The sequence below is a fragment of the Convolutriloba macropyga genome, chromosome 1 (genome assembly GCF_964194025.1).
Source record: "Convolutriloba macropyga chromosome 1, txConMacr16.3, whole genome shotgun sequence".
In the NCBI taxonomy this organism is placed as follows: domain Eukaryota; kingdom Metazoa; phylum Xenacoelomorpha; order Acoela; family Convolutidae; genus Convolutriloba; species Convolutriloba macropyga.
Window position 1 is genome coordinate 39,578,244 of NC_134468.1, and position 17,786 is coordinate 39,596,029.

A 17,786-nucleotide genomic window follows, 5' to 3' on the forward strand; every position below is an offset into this window, starting at 1 on the left:
AACTAGAAACAAATGATGCACTTTTCGCAAAAATTGACATAAAGTTAGCTCCAAATTGTTAGCTTCAGGACACTTTTTTAGGAACCTGAAAAAAAGCCCTCATCTGACTAAGCTAAGATCGTGTCAGCAGTTTTTTTTGTCTGCACTACCGACTAATTTGGACATAGTTGGCTACAGAAGCATAATTGTTGCCATCGGTAATGAAAAAATTTAAAATTTTTAATTAAAAAGTTAGCAAAAATTTTAGCCAAAGCAGTTGGTTGAAACAATTTAGAAATTTTATTTTATGTTTAAACATAAAACCAGCAGGACTATCGTTCATAATTTTTAACATATTTTAGCAAAATTGATCAAAGTTTCAGAAAAGTTATGACAAATGTGAACAAAGCAACGGAAATGAGACTAACTAGAAAGCGAAATTCAGAAAAAATTTTTTAAAATTCATATTCTACAATTGACAATCTTCTAATGATACCAGTCACAACTCTCTAGGATGAATATATCGATCAGTGAAAATTGACTGAGCAAAAAACCCAGTTGAGCATATAGTTCCTCCCTCACTAAAGTGGGTTGGAACAATAAAGATAGATGAGGAACAACAACAGGGGGAACATGGGGCAAAGCGTATCTCAGTCATATCGTTCCAGTCGTATCGTGCTGATCACACATAATCAAAATTAACTGAAGGGGAACACCCGCAAAAATGCTATCTTTCATCAACTAGAACTTTACTACCCCGAAGTGATGACCGAGAAATTCTTACCTGGAACTAGTGCTGGTGTCGCTATAGTCGTCACTGTAATCAGCCAATCGCATGTTGATCCTTGACTCTTCATTCTGAATCACAACCACTGTCGGTTCCTGCACCACAATCTCCGGGAGCTCCACTTGTGGTGTCGTCATGACTTCGCTCAACTTCAACTTCTCCGCGTTCGCTTTTATCATGAGGTAAATTTGAGCATTAAAGAAGATGAGAAATGACAGTGGCATGTACGTGAACACGACTGTGGTTATGAGCATGAAAGGCGTTAAGGACCGCCAGCCCTCGTCGCACACGAAAGTGTTCTCGGCGCTCCCTGCCGACTCGTTCAGATAGGGCCACACGACTGTGATTGGAACGTAAACAATAGTTGGAATCAGCCACGCGAATGAGATCATCCGGAGCACGTTCTTGACGTTGTGTTTGTACTTTTGGAACTTGGTAATTGTCATGTACCTTAAAAGAACATACATTATCTCAGATTTTTAGTGGTTTTCAAACTCACTTGAAATTACGAAAGCTCGACCCAAGTCATATAATCTGCTATTATTATTCTCAGTAAAGATCAGAACCCAGGCTGATGTCTCCGATCGAACTGAATTCTAATCAGACTCCCCCGAGCGCAAACCTGTTACTTCACCGCTTGCAATTACATGGTTTGGACGACCTCAAGAACGCAGGACTGTCTGATCAGAGGCAACTTCGAGCGCGAGTGGGGCTGGCTGATAAAAGGCAAAAAATATTTTTTTTTGTTAATTGTTTGATTAAGAGTTATTGGCTCTACACAATCTTAAAGAGTTGAATTTGATATGATAGTTGAGCTGCAAAAATGTATGAAATGAGAAGGAAAAGTTCAGAATGAACGGAATAAGAGGAAAGCTACGGAAAAGAGGAGGGATATCGGAGGATGTATAACCTATGGTAATATGTGCACAAGATAAACTTAACATAGCTTGACAAGAAGCTCTACTTCAACGTATACTTGGCTAAAGAGATGAAGCCTTGAGGAACAAGAAAGAACGTCAAAAAACGGGTTATAAGAGATGCCCAAGTTCGAGAGCTTAAGACCAGTTGCTGTAAATGGGTAGCACACTAGGCTTGCAACTAAGAGACGATGGTTCGAAACCAGTACGGGTCACAACAGTTGCGCCTGCTTAGACCCCCCTAACAGCGCAAAACTCTCTTTACAGCTCCCTGGCATTTAAAGATTATAATAACAACCGTTTTTGTATCTGTTACTCATGGACTGACTAAGTGTATCGCCATCAATTGGACAAAACTACTACTTTATTTTTTCAATTTATCACAGCTCTAATTTTCACAATTATAGATGGATAAAAAATTGTAAGAAACCCTAGATGACAAAGGACGGTCATTTGCCGAAATTCTTGCAAATAACAGCTATCTGTGGAGATTCTTACAAGATTAACGGTTTTCTGGTAAGCGGCTTCCAAGAGCCCTTACAAGATGATGCATAATGATACAAGAGTCTTGCAACAATCTTGCCTTGCAAAAGTCTTTGCAGATAACCGCCTCAATTTGACTAGGAAACAGCAGGAAATGAAATAACTACAATTGTTTTGGAAATGGATGCAATTGGTCTCAGAAAAAAAACCATTTAAGAACCCCTCGCCCAATATTAGGAAAAAACAGAGAAAAGTTCCCTAGCGGAAATAAACTAGTGCGCATATAAACTTCCACTTGTCTGTTCGAGAGCTGAGCATTTGGCACAATTTGGCCACACCTCTCGTGCTTTGGCTATGCCTTAGCGGACCGTTAGACTTTGTATGAAACTATTACAACCGAACAATTTATCACGACCGATGTTTAATGTTAACATGGGGGCATATTTGCTATTAGAATCAGGCTCGGATTAACTTCCGTGAGGTTTATTTCGGCGACTGTGATGAAAATGAGTAAGTTGCACTGACCTGTCAAATGTGACAATGATAAGAGACAAGACCGAAGTGGACGTTGCAATATAGTCACTACACAGCCACACAATACACATGGCACTCCCGAATGTCCATTTGCCAGTCAGCTTGTAGTAAATTGACATCGGAAATGTGAACGAAACGACCAGAAGGTCACTCGAGGTCAAACTGATTAGGGGGAAGTTTGTGGGGGTTCTTAACCTTCTATCTTTGCAAAATGACAAAATAACCGAAAGATTGCCCAGCACGGCCAATACAATAATGGGGCTAAATATTCCGATTATGATGTATCGCTCGTACGGTTGGTATTCGTACATTCTGGCTCTGAAACTGGAGTTGGTATCGAAAGAATCGCTTTCGGGGGTCTCAAGAAGATGTGGCAAGTCGGGCTCCAGAGCTGGGCTTTCGGGTTTGAAAAGGGAATCGGGAACGAAAGAATGCTCGCGGTTGTTTTCCATCGTTGTTTGTTGTTTCCACGGTATCACTGGCTCCAAATTTCTATACGTGATGTAATGCTTGTTCAGCTGAAACAAGGAAGCTAACGGTTGCAAGCTAAATTGAACAAATACGGATGTTAAACAAATGAGAAGTTGATGCTAGATGAAAAGTGAAATAATTGGGAGAAATACATAACAATGAAAAAAAGCAACAATGATAATTAAAAGAAAAACGGAATAGATGATGCTGGTTTAAAAGCAGCAAAAAGCTAGTACAAGGTATAGAAGAAAGAGAAGACGCTTCTGTGTAAAGTCATTTAGACATTTTCCTTTATTATCAATGTTCTCTGTCTATTTCTGTGCCTTTAATATCCCACAAATTAGAGCTGCTTTAACACAAACACATAAAACGCATGTTTTCCTATCATTATTATCACAACAAACTAAAGAGTTGATACAAAAGCAGTAGTTGCAGTTTGAAGTCAAATCAAATATTTTTAATTGTAACAAACTTTTAATGGCAACATTCTTTTAATTTCAAAAAAGAATTTCTCCAGGCTTTAATAAGCAAATTAAAGTTTATATCAAAAACACATTTGCAAATTAAAATAACACTGGTAAACATATTGTATTAAGCCCTATTTTTATATCAGAGAAAAACCATTTAATATGAATGAACAACGTATTTATTACGTAAAGTTACTGAATGTGAAATAAAGCAGATGCTTGTATCTCATTTTGAGAGTGCTCTTGATATTTAGATTAACCCTAAGAGGATTCAAAACTTGCAAGAGTAACGCAAGAATCTTAAAAGATATGGATATTGGCGAAAAAACTTTAAACACGTTTGAATGCTCTAAATTATGTTTGGAATGTTTAAGTCATGGTTTTTATATCTGAAATGCCATTGAGACTCAGAATATTGTTGCATGATCTTCAGTTCCAGGAGATGTGGGAAGATATCTCCTCAGGTTGCAAACAGCTAAAACCTAAATGAACACAAAACTTCAAATTTTTTAATGTAATGGAATAGTCATATCGCAGACAACTCTCAGAAATTAAATCAATAATGTAGGGAGCAAATAACCTCTCCAGGGGCAGGAAATTGTATTATTGCACAAAAGTATAACCTAAATTTAGATTCTATGATCTAGATTTAGACTCTAGGAAGATTTAGAATCTAGATTCTAGAAGAGTTACAAGAAAATCATTACAGTTTCTACAAATTTTCCACTGGCATCGTATAATGTTAACAGAGCTTAGTTATAGCCCATCGATGGGACTCTATGAGATTAGCAATTCTGTTGGACCCATTCTGGGAATTTATTACGATTGTTAAGTGAAGGGTACGCGGCTCTGATGAAATCATTACGAGCTGCTCCCCAGTAAACGCGATATGGGCCAGAATTTCAAAGTGACCTAATTAGAGTTACGTAACCTACACCGAAACCAGAATTGTGCAAATTTAATATAATTCAATTTCTGGTATTATGGAATATGGCACTGCAGAAGCTCTGCATCTTATAACTAGCGCGTGTGAGTTTTGAGTAGGCAAAGTAACGTGACTCTGATGAGGTCTCTGAGAAAATCTGTCATTTGCCGAGAATAGCATAGCGGTGTGAGGTGTAAGTTCCTCGATAAGAGTCACGTAACCTTGTTTGAAACACTCGCTTGCACATTTTAAAATGCCGAAAGTCTACAGTGCCAGAAATAAAAAGGCCACAAGTTGCTACTTAGCCAGAAGTTGACTTCCGTTAACGTTCGTCATTTTAAAACGCGCGCGTTTCGTGTTTTAAGCATGGTTACGTGACTCTGCAGAAATCACTTCGAAATTCTGACTTAATATCTCGAACCGCTTCGCGGTTCTCCATAAACGCCAGAAGTTCTCAGTGACTTCAAGGAAAGTCACTAAACCATTGCTTGAAATACGCTCTTTGCAAGTTTTTATGTCTGGAACTCCGAAATATGGCATTGCAGTGACCTGGCATCTCACGTGAGCGTTTCAAGTTTGAGAAAAGTAAAGGGGATTATAGTTCACACCTTACATGTTATGTCTCTGTGGCTTGTTCCAATACGCCATCATAGATATAAAAGAGTTGTGTCTCCACGTGGGAATTAGAAAGGTAGACGAATTGAAAAATTGAATATGAATTGGAAGGAAAGACTTCAAACGACTTCCCTTTCCACTCCAGTGACAGCTTAGCCTTTAATGAAAGGAGAGGGACAAGATATGTACTGAGCTCATTTGTTCGCGCACAGAAATATTCTCCTGTCACAGCCACTCCGCCGATCAAAGATGAGAAGGAAAGTGCTGTATCAGTTGTATGGTGTAAGCATTGTTTCATACACAGCTCAACTGAGATACAATCATATTGAAATTTGAATCAAACCAAGAGCTATACTACCATTTGTATCTTTGGCCGACTATGATGATTAGTTTTTCACTCTAACAGCTTGTGTTGGAACTGCTTCTTTCTGCCCGTGAACAAAATTGTTGTTCTAATTTCAATGTGTGTGAACAAACTAATGCTTGTTTTTGAACAGATAGTGGTTTAAATAGCCTATTAAAAGGTGGGATTATCCATTGTAATTCATTTATTGAATATAATTAATCTATACCATTAAAGAAGCGTAAAAATTTAATCATAGAGGGTCACAATTTAGTGCTGGTAGTGGTGGGGGTTTGGAGGACAGTTGACAGTTTCGCCAAGACTCAAAATCTAAAGTTGATGCAAAAAGGGGATCTTTTTCGTTATTGTAATATCTCCTTTACAAGTTAAATTTGCAACCCGGGTCGAGGTTTGGCGGTGAATGTTCGTAAGAAATATGGTGAACAGCGGCGGAAAGAAATTTACCGCGTAGTATTTCTTACATCTTTTTGGGGTGAATGCGGTGAATCGCGGTGAGTTATTTATTTTCACCGCGTTCTCAGTATTTTGACAAAAAAATTTCCTTACACGGGTTTGAACCTCTTACCGCCTGCATGCTTTCAACTTGTTAATCCACTGCTCCAACTGTCACTTACTTCAATTATATTTCTTGTGAATTTAAATCAGATTCATTAAACGTTGGAAAGCAAATGAGGTAAATTTTTGTAAGAAATGCGGTGAATTTCGTGGTGAATTTTTGTGAGAAATGCGGTGAAATGTGGTGAACTAATTTTTTCACCGCATTTCTTACATTAATTAGCCACAAGAGTTGATGCGGTAAATTTTTTTAAAGAAATGCAGTTAATTTTGCGGTGAATTTTTGTAAGAAATGCGGTGAAACACGGTGAATTATTTTTTTTTCACTTTAATAACCGCATTTCTTACAAAATTTCAACGCATTCACCGCATTTCTTACAAAAAGTCACCCAAAGATCTCAACCCGGGAAAGAACTCGTGTTTAACTTTAATCGAAAGAAAAAAATTTCAATCATTTTTTGGTTTTTGTAGCTTTTTTTTTTACTTATAGCTCGTTTTCATTTCGAACTCACCTTTAAGCGTGTTTTTCTTAAGCTGATGAAGTTTCCTGAACCTCCACAGGCAGGCGCAGTTGATCAAAGACAGCGCGTATAAATAAATTGCCTTGCGTAACCGCCACAGAAAATCAGATCAGCAAAATTTTTTAAAATGTTGCCGATCGTATTTGTTTCAAAAAGTTATAGGAGGATCAGGAGCACTGTTTGTAATCTACCGTGATTCATCCTCGGGTTATTAAGATTTTGATTTTCATTGAGGAAATCCAGCATAACAAATTGAAGTTCATAATGACTTTTGGAGGTCTTTCAACTAATGCAACAGATGTTTACTTTTTCACAATTTTTTTGTAGCTGTTGCTAAACTGGATGAAAATCAACTGACAGCCGATTCATTTTTCCTTTGATGTCTGTTTCAACGGAAATATAATCATTAATTATTGAAACTTCAAAAACGTTGGTCATGGAACATGTATGTTTGAATACATTGACAAGTTTTTTTTAGCAAAAGCTGCATTAGAAATTTTCCAATTGTGAAAATACAGAAATGTTTTGCAGCCTAATGTGATTGTAAAACCATTGAAAATGAAGTTAACCTCTAAAGCTTTTCAGTTAGCTGTGATTGTCCGTCAGTTTGTATTTTTTAAATCTAGATTCTGCACAATCTCTTAATAGTAAAAAAAAATCAAAACTACAAAAACCTTCCTTTATAATTATCTAAAAAAGTCGCAAAAAAGTCTAAAAGAGCTTATTATTTGAAGCATTTGAACAAATTTTAGCCATCCGACTGCGTGAAGTGGCCAGAAAAGTCAAAAGATTTTGAAAATTTTGAGCCGAACTTCTTGCTCGAGAATTATTGAAAATGTCTATTCAGATTTGATCCACTTTATAAGGGCTGTTAAATTGTAACATATTTATATCTTTCGGCATATGATCTTTGTCAGGCAAAAATAGCTTGACTATAGAAAGTGGGGTGGTATACTGATATAAACCCGCTTTTCATGGAGTGTTGAAATAATAACTTTTTTTAGAGTAACAGAAACACTTTATGAAATTGGGCAACATAAAAAAAATCAAATTTCGATTCCTGCATGAAACATCGAAATCTGCTTTTACAAGGTGCCTCAGTTAGTCAGACAGACCGCGCATCAAAGGTTGTAAGCATTTCTTTGTTGTAATTTAAACTGTAGTATCTTTGTAGTATTGCACTCAACTGAACTTAGATGACAAAAATTCTTTTTCTGTTTTTATGGTTTACAGAAAGGAATTTCTCTCGGCTTTTGGAGAAATTTACCATTTTTTCCTGTTTTGCATGCATAACTGTGCTGAACTTCAACGAAAAACCAGTAGCCAAAGTACTTTAATCTGTTTTTTTAAACATTTTTTTGACTGATTGGTTTCTTTGACTCCTATAATCAATTTTTAAAGACGTTTTGGAACATTTTATTTGAACCTTGAAAAGTATTGGCACACCATTCATTTTTCTCGTGTTTTCGCAAAAATTATTATTAAGCGGCTGTCTAATTTAATTGGGTCCTATATGAGCACATGCAATCCAGTAGTTTGTCTATGGTAGTTTTCGTGATCAGAAAGAATCATGGAAAATGCTGTTGCACACAAAATCTACAAACAAGGTTCTTTAGAAATACAGTTTTTTAGAGCTATTTGCGAATCAGTGACAAAAAAACCAACAAATGCCTTTTTTTAAATTTTATTTTCCCCAAAAAGTTCTCAATTAACTAGAGAACGTTTAATCTGGAGTCTTCCTGAATAAAGATGAGTGCAACTCCTATCGCAACTTTTTATTTCAAAATGTAAAATCGTTTTATATTGGTTTTGATTGTCAATTTTGAGTAAGAATTAAATTGGTACCATAAACTGATGTTTAGGTTGAAATAATTGCATTATTTCTAGTTAATGCTTCTGGTTCTCTGTCAAATGCCGTTATGATTTTTTGTGGGCAGAGCGAAAGTGCGGCATCAGTTTGCAGTACAATGTTTTGAATCTCGCATCATTTTTTTTACATACAGAAAAATTGCAATTAATGTTTTGCATTTGGCATCAACTACTATGGTATCTCTAAAACGGATTTGAGTAGTTCTACTTTCTGAGGAAACAACACATTTTTTCAGAAGTTGAGAAAATTTTTACTCAATTTCAGCAAATAGACTGCTAAGTTCCTCTTATCGAACTTCTTGCTCGAAAACTTTTATTAAGGTTTCATCCACTTTATAAAGGCTGTTAAGTGGTACCATATTTTTTGCTTTCTGCATGTCATATTTGTCGGGAAAAATTAGTTTCACTGTAGAAATACATGTTTAAAAAACATGAAATTTTATATTGCGGGTTTTTTAGAGCTAATTGCGAATCAGTGCCAAAAAAACCCACAAATGCCTTTTTTTAATTTTATTTTCCCCAAAAAATTCTCAGTTAACTAGAGAACGTTTAATCTGGAGTCTTCCTGAATAAAAATGAGTGCAACTCCTATCGCAACTTTTTTTTTCAAAATGTAAAATCGTTTTAAATTGGTTTTGATTGTCAATGTTAAGTAAGAATTAAATTGGTACCATAAACTTATGTTTTGGTTGAAATATTTGCATTATTTCTATTGAATATTTCTGGTTCTCTGTCAAATGCCGTTATGATTTTTTGTGGGCAGAGAGAAAGTGCGGCATCAGTTTGCAGTACAATGTTTTGAATCTCGCATCATTTTTTTGACATACAGAAAAATTGAAATTAATTTTTTGCATTTGGTATCAACTACTATGGTATCTCTAAAACGAATTTGAGTAGTTCTACTTTCTGAGGAAACAACACATTTTTTCAGAAGTTGAGAAAATTTTTACTCAATTTCAACAAATAGACTGCTAAGTTCTTCTTAGCGAACTTCTTGCTCGAAAACTTTTATTAAGATTTCATCCACTTTATAAAGGCTGTTAAATGATACCATATTTTTTGCTTTCTGCATGTCATATTTGTCGGGAAAAATTAGTTTTACTGTAGAAATACATGTTTAAAAAACATGAATTTTTATATTGCGGGTTTTTTAGAGCTAATTGCGAATCAGTGACAAAAAACGCACAAATGCCTTTTTTTTAATTCTATTTTCCCCAAAAAATTTGCAGTTAACTAGAGAACGTTTAATCTGGAGTCTTCCTGAATAATAATGAGTGCAACTCCTATCGCAACTTTTTATTTCAAAATGTAAAATCGTTTTATATTGGTTTTGATTGTCAATTTTAAGTAAGAATTAAATTGGTACCATAAACTTATGTTTTGGTTGAAATATTTGCATTATTTCTAGTGAATGCTTCTGGTTCTCTGTCAAATGCCGTTATGATTTTTTGTGGGCAGAGAGAAAGTGCGGCATCAGTTTGCAGTACAATGTTTTGAATCTCGCATCATTTTTTTTTACATACAGAAAAATTGAAATTAATTTTTTGCATTTGGTATCAACTACTATGGTATCTCTAAAATGGATTTGAGTAGTTCTACTTTCTGAGGAAACAACACATTTTTTCAGAAGTTGAGAAACTCTTGACTTATTTTCAGCAAATAGACTGCTAAGTTCTTCTTTGCGAACTTCTGGCTCGAAAACTTTTATTAAGATTTCATCCACTTTATAAAGGCTGTTAAATGGTACCATATTTTTTGCTTTCTGCATGTCATATTTGTCGGGAAAAATTAGTTTTACTGTAGAAATACATGTTTAAAAAACATGAATTTTTATATTGCGGGTTTTTTAGAGCTAATTGCGAATCAGTGACAAAAAACCCACAAATGCCTTTTTTTTAATTCTATTTTCCCCAAAAAATTTGCAGTTAACTAGAGAACGTTTAATCTGGAGTCTTCCTGAATAATAATGTGTGCAACTCCTATCGCAACTTTTTATTTCAAAATGTAAAATCGTTTTATATTGGTTTTGATTGTCAATTTTAAGTAAGAATTAAATTGGTACCATAAACTTATGTTTTGGTTGAAATATTTGCATTATTTCTAGTGAATGCTTCTGGTTCTCTGTCAAATGCCGTTATGATTTTTTGTGGGCAGAGAGAAAGTGCGGCATCAGTTTGCAGTACAATGTTTTGAATCTCGCATCATTTTTTTTTACATACAGAAAAATTGAAATTAATTTTTTGCATTTGGTATCAACTACTATGGTATCTCTAAAATGGATTTGAGTAGTTCTACTTTCTGAGGAAACAACACATTTTTTCAGAAGTTGAGAAACTCTTGACTTATTTTCAGCAAATAGACTGCTAAGTTCTTCTTTGCGAACTTCTTGCTCGAAAACTTTTATTAAGATTTCATCCACTTTATAAAGGCTGTTAAATGGTACCATATTTATTGCTTTCTGCATGTCATATTTGTCGGGTAAAATTAGTTTTACTGTAGTGATACCAACCCACCTATCAGGGAGCGTTGAAACAATTTTTTTTTCCAGAATCAGAAATATTTTATGAAATTGGGCAACATAAAAAAGACAAAATTCGATATAATTATGGAGCATTTCAATCTGCTTTTACAGCGTGCTTAGGTTAGTCAGACAGCACATGAAAGGTTGTAAGCATTTCTGTGTTGTAAATAGAACTGTTTGAGCAAATTATGTACCATGCACCGGTGCTCATATTGTACTCAATTGAATGGAGATGACAAAAGTTTTCAGAACAATTCTACTTCCGTTTTAATGGATTGAAAAAAACTTGTCTGGGCTCTTGGAGAACTTTACGAATTGTTTCTGTTTCGCGTGCATAACTGTGCTGAACGTAAACGAAAGACCAGTAGCTAAAGTACCTTGTTTTGTTTTCTTAAACATTTGACTGAATGCTTTTTGTTTGACTCCTATAATCATATTTTGAAGAGATTTTGGAGCATTTCATTTGAACTTTGAAAAGTACTGGTACACTTTCAGTTTTTTGGTAAATTTGTCAGAAGTTCAAATAAAGCGGCTGTCGAATTTGTGTGTGTCCTAAATATTAACATGCAATCCAGTAGTTTGTCTATCGTAGTTTTAGTGATCAGAATCATAGAAAAAGCTTCTGCACACGAAATCTATATACAAAGTTGGTTAAAAATGAAAACTTTTTTGTAAAAACTTGCAAATTTATTGTGCGCCTTTTTACCGCTAATTGTGAATCAGTGATTCAAAAAAAAGCCAACAAATGAAATAAGTATTGAAGAAAAACAATAATTCGATTTTCACTAAATCTTCTCAGTTACCTAGAGAATGTTTACTCTAGTCTCTACCTGACTAACTTTGAGTACAACTCCTATCACAATTTTTTAGTTAAAGATGTAACATCGTTTTCTATTGGTTTTGCGTGTCACTTTTTTAGTAAGAATAAAATTGGTACCGTAAACTTATGGTTTGGTTGAACATTTGTCATTTTTTGCCTAGGGGATAATTCTAGCTCTCTGTCAAACGTCTTCATGATTTTTGATTGGCATGATTTTTGGTGCAAATTTGTAATTTCAGTGCAATGTTTGCAGTGCATTGTTTTGAATCTCGCACCTTTTTTTACATACAGAGGAATTTCGTATATTTTTTTCGCATTTTTTATCAGCCGCTATGGTGTCTCTAAAACTGAATTGACCGTTATACTTTCTGAAGAAAGAACGGTTTTTTAATTCAGAAGTCAGAATCATAAAAAATAGAAATGTTGAATTGAAAATAGAAAATTATTGGCTTGGCTACGAAAAAAAATTGAACTCAGAATGAAATGAATCCACAGAGTAACGTTCACAAAAGTGACAAAAATTTTCATTTAGCTCTGAAACGATAGCTGGACCTGAGAGCGAAAGCAATGGAAAAACTAGCTTGAATCATGAACGTAGTTATGAATTTAACCTAGTTCAGACAAAAACCGAATAAAAAAATCATAGTCTCGTTCACAGTCTGAATCAGAGAATATCAGAGCAAAATGTGACAAGAACAGACTCCGACTTGATTCAGCACTGAATTACTTTAAAAGTTGGGTACGGGTGGCAATATGACCAGAATTTACACAATGTGGAATTTTATTTGAGAAAAATTGCCAAGTGTATAAACATCTGCAAACTGCAAACAGATTTGTATCCTTCTTTTTTTCTGAAGATTACAAAAAATTTGCAGATGAAAACAGATATAATAAGCCTGCAGTTCATGGGTGGTTTGATTGAAAATTGGAAAATTGTCGGAATTGCTGGAGGGCTTCTGTTATCAACACTTTTTTACTATCAGATATTCGATAGCTCGATCAAAACTTCAGAAAGTCATATCGGTAGAAATTGTTTTTTGTAAGAAAATATCTTTAACAAAACGTTGCCATTACATCGTTAACGAAATAATACAAGCCTTTGGTTGAAAAGGGAAAACTGTGCAGCGTTAGGAAAATCAAAAATTTTGCAAAACTTTACCGATAACATATATATATACAGAGACGACCAAGCCTGATTCAGACAAAAAAAATCAGAGAAGGCTCCAGGCTGATTCAGAGTCTGATCAGGTTAAATGCAAGGCTGCAAATAGACTCTGCTTCAAGGGTTTTCAATTGACAGAGAAAAATCAAGACTATAGTGAAACAGTAATTAAAATTATTGATGAAACGTTCTTATGAAACGAACGCCGGATCATAAGTAAAAAATTTTCTCAGACTGGACGGAGCTATATATAGTTTTTAATATAGTCTACTCTCAGAACAGTCTACATTCGAGATAGCTTGGGTTCCTGGCGCACTAACCTGCGCTGAGTTTCAATTTTTTCTTTTTAAAATTTTAGTCTGAAGGAGTTGAGTGCTTACAATTTGACAAAATTTGAAAAAAATTGTACAAAATAAACTCTAAAATAAGAAGTTTTGTAACTGATGTTTCTGTATTCAAAAATTAACAAATTATATTCGATCAGCAACACATCTTTTTTCGAAAATCGTGGAGAATCACAAAAAAAAGTTATGAAAAGTAAAATTTTACAAATTGTTTAACTAGCGATTTTTCAACTGCCATGTATCAAAACTGAAGAACTATGCACTAGCTACTATCGTGCAACCATCTTTTGCGAACAATGATTTGCAGGCAGGATTTTAACTGTTGTCTGCTAATTTTTTTTGACAAGAATTTTGCCATGTAGCCGTCCAAAGTATTTCAAAGATTGGGCTATAAACTGTTTTCCTAAAAAAGAAATTGTTTGAAATGGGAAGTGGAGCGAAAACTTGAAGACCCTCACCTGATAGAAAAGATATCGTCAAGTGTTTCTCATGAGGCAGTCATCAATTTTTATTTTCTTTTGTGTTAGACAATTACCACGATCTAAAATTGGCAATTTTTGGGAAAATCGAGGCTTTTTGCTTCGTTAAGTGTAAAACGTTAGGAGCGATACAATACGCATGGTTTTGATTGTGAACTTGGTTTAAAATTACATCTTAATGTTGTTTGTTTTGTTTACGCGAGTGTCTGGGCTGGGATTGTAATGATACCAAGCCACGCCATAAGAATGCTTACGACAAAATGTACAAAAATGTAATAATAATGAAACAAAAGCAGTAAAATACAAAAGAAAAGCTTTAAATTGAGCAATGGAATTGAGTTGTATTAAAAAGACGATGTTGTTTTCAGTTTAATCGCCCGCCCAGAAGGAATTCTGGGCACAAAAAATAATTCATTTATAGGAAACATCGAAAAATGCGTTTGCCGTTTTTCTACCCATAAAGCTTTAAAATGTTTTCACATCACTGTTCGCTATTTCGAAAATCACAATTGTCTCGAAGATCCGATAAATTTTTCCGTCTTACAATTGGCTGAATAAGGATAATTCTGGTACAACAATCGCGTATTTTGGGAAAAAGGTGTGTTAATTTTTTGATAGTGGTGAAATGAGACAACGTTTTCTGAGTTGTGATGGTAAAATTGACCAACTTCAGTTCATGCTCTGTTTCGTCTTAATGGGACGTAGGCCACGTGGGCTCAGTGGTTTTAAAGATAATTTTGTGTGTTCATTCATAATTTGACGGAGGAAATGACACGAGGTAGGCACAAGAGGGGGAATTAATTGGCCCAGCCTATCTTCTCAATCCACCTTCATCTGTCGTTTGACCCCTGCAGGGTTACAATATGATCATGCCACTGTGAACAAAGTCAGGATATATTATGATTGCGACTAATCCCCCCCTCCCCTGCCAAATCCACCCCCTTCCAAATCCCCTCACCCCCTGTACTCTCATTCAACCCTTCTGTACCCACTCACCCGCCCACTCACCCACCAATGGCCATGAAGTACAGAACAAATCAGAGAATTCGAAATTATTGCAATGATCAAATCTCGTCACAATATTTGGAGAAAACCTTGTATAGGGATTATAAATAAGGAACAAATGTTGATCAAAGTCAAGTTAAGCCCGAAAGTACGCAATTGATCCATTCATATTGTTTTCAGAAGTTTATGAGGTGACGATAAACGTTTTTCCAGTTTTTGCACAGTCAATGGCACAGTCAATTTGTCTAACAGCTGAAACTTTTTTTACAGTCTTTTGGGAGAATGGTTTCTCTTCAATTTTTTCTCTTCAATAACCTTCTCCACCTACGGCTGCTGACCATTTCTTTTAAAATGACTGTCATCATAAATGACGAAGAACGAAGTTCAAAAACAGATCCGTAGAATTTTGCATTTTTTTAGAAGGCTTCTAGCTGGTGACTGGCTAGCGCCCAAAACTCAAAAAGATTTGTTTGGTGCTTCCTATTGTTGTTGTTGGGAGTGTAATGTCATGTCCACAGGAAGGTTGCTCTTTCAACCATTTAGAAATTTCACTCCGGATAATGAATTATCAACAATAATTGTAATACCGGCAATAACCATAACTAAAGTTACGGTCAGAAACATCTAATTGAGCAATTTCAACAATCCAAAGCTGAAATTTAGTAGCTTCGCAGATTTAAGCAATTTTCGGTAACTTTGCAGTTTCTGAAATCAAGCAACTATGCTCTATGACGACGTGCACACGAAATAAATACCCATTGCTCTCAATCAAGAACCAACCTAGGAGCTCGAGTGTTTTGTCTAACTCTCTCTCTCTCTATCGCTCTGATTCGCTATGATGATTTTAATGTGTCTGAGGGTACACAACTTTTCCAAATTTTAATCTGTCTTAAGTAACGTGTCTTTCCATATAGAACGGTCTCACTTAACGTATACAACAGCAGTTGGTCTGCAAGAATAGTAGCAAAAACCAGCTTGTCCTACAAAAATTTTGCTCAATATGACCGCATACCTGTAGTCCACTGGGTTTGATAATCTCAATTTTCAGTAAAACAAATTTTTCATTCTCAACATTCTCTAAGCGAGTTATTAATTGCTGGTTTTTAATGCAAACCAAGTTATAGACTATTTTCTGATTTTTCAACCGGGTGTCTTTGCTTCCCCTTAGGATGCAACAATAAATGTTTTAATCAGTTTTTAAAGAAAATCCTAATGTCTTCAATGATTGTAACATAGAGAAATAAACTTAGATCTTCCTACCTTGTTTTCAAGTAAATCTTTTTCACGGAGAAGTGTCAGTGATTAGAGCCAACCATGGTGAAAATTTATTGTGAGTCTGAGATTTGATAGCAATAAATCTTCTGATAGAAATTTTTTTTAACGAGTGAGAAAAAATTTTCAGTTGTCGTTTTTTCTGATACTCATGAGTACATAGGTGTCAAGGCTCAATTTGAGGTCAATTGGGCGTGTGATACCTGCGTACATTATTCATCTTTCAATTTATTTGGTGCTGTAAAATTTAATATGATGTTACATCATAGTTCTTTTTAGTTTGCCCTTCATTTCCTGTTCATCGCAATTAGTTTATTTCACATTTCCTGTCTCAAATTACCTCTCATTCATATTGTCTTGTGTTTCCCGCCTCGTGATCAAACATGTTTGATCATGTTTGTTGATAGGTGCTTGAGTTATACGTTTATTTTCTCCAATTCAAATTCTGTTGCTTCTCTTTCTTCTTGCTCTTGCGCCGCAAGTTCAGTAATAGAATTAAATTGTGTTTTTGCTCCGCGAAATACTATCCGTAAACTATTACGTTCTTTCATAGCAAAAGCCTACATCAAATAAGTAGAGTACGACATGATGCAGCCGGCTAATAAAGGAACACCACTTTGAATTAATGCATTCTGGGACAAAACGATAACCGACCCAACTCTAAGATCGGAGGAGTGCAGAGTCCAATACAAATTAGCGGTACTCACAAAAGAGAAAATCATACTTGATACCCTACTTGGCCCAAAACCCGAGATGGCTGAACTTTCCTTGAAACCAATCTATGAAGAAACAATTGTCGGATCATCTGCCCAATCAGAGAGGAAAGGAAACGCTCGTAATGCCCCACAAAAATTGAAGTGGCAAAACAAATGTCAAAGATTGATCGAAATTGGAATCTAGTTTGGGGACAAATTCTGACCACTTGCGGACCGAAAAACAGTTTCACCACCCTACTTAAGCATCGGTGTAGAAGGACGAAGGATTTTCAATTGCAAAAAACCGCATTTAATGACCGACAACTTGACTACGGCTAAACTCTACAACCGACATCTTGACAACGGAAAATAGTAGAGGATGCATTCATTCGTCCACAAAATATTACATTTGATAGACACGTCTTCCTAATCACGAAGCAACTTCGAGGCGAAACCAATGAACATTTCTACGGGAAACTCAAAGAACTAGCCAAAAATTGTGATTTTGAGAAGAAGGAAGAAACCCTGATACGAGATGTGTTCATCACCAACTCAATTGATCCACAAACTCAAGAGGAACTTCTTAAGCAAACGGTTGAGCTCAGACAAGCGTTCGAACTGGTGATTAAAATGGAACTCGGAATGCGCAACCAACAACAAATTCAACAGCACAATAAGACTCTCATCTCATCCCGGCTAGTGTAAACTCGATTCAGTATCCACCTAGCACTCGATTATCAAACTGGTCATTTTCCAAGAATTTCCTCAAACAATGCAGTCGTCCTCCTCTCTGCTGCTCAATTTCCGGTGGCAATTGGTTTCCAAAACAACGGGAAAATTGTATCGCCAAGGGCAAAACCTGCAATAATTGTGGTTTGGTGAACAATGTCGCAAACAAAGGAACCAAAAGCCGCAAATCCCAAAGAAAAGATCAGTAAACACAGTAAATGGAGAACCACACGCCGAAAAATCGATCAACTTCTTACTTTCATCAAAACTCT

General features: G+C 35.5%; 1 protein-coding gene across 8 annotated transcripts in view; it reads right to left on the reverse strand.

Annotated features, from left to right (window-relative positions):
• The window catches only part of LOC142338765 (uncharacterized), an 84,795-nt gene that overhangs the window by 8,428 nt on the left and 58,581 nt on the right, over positions 1-17,786 (reverse strand). For 4 of the 8 annotated variants that reach the window (XM_075388612.1, XM_075388616.1, XM_075388613.1 and 1 more), the window contains 2 exons: positions 2,692-3,218; positions 764-1,216 (listed from right to left, as the gene is read on the reverse strand). In XM_075388612.1, coding sequence (XP_075244727.1) covers positions 764-1,216; positions 2,692-3,218 — 980 coding nt within the window. Of the gene's footprint in view, positions 1-763; positions 1,217-2,691; positions 3,219-5,176; positions 5,509-6,609; positions 6,640-13,792; positions 14,015-15,598; positions 15,619-17,786 lie in introns of those variants that run through there. The other 4 variants (XM_075388620.1, XM_075388615.1, XM_075388618.1 and 1 more) reach the window with 4 other exon arrangements.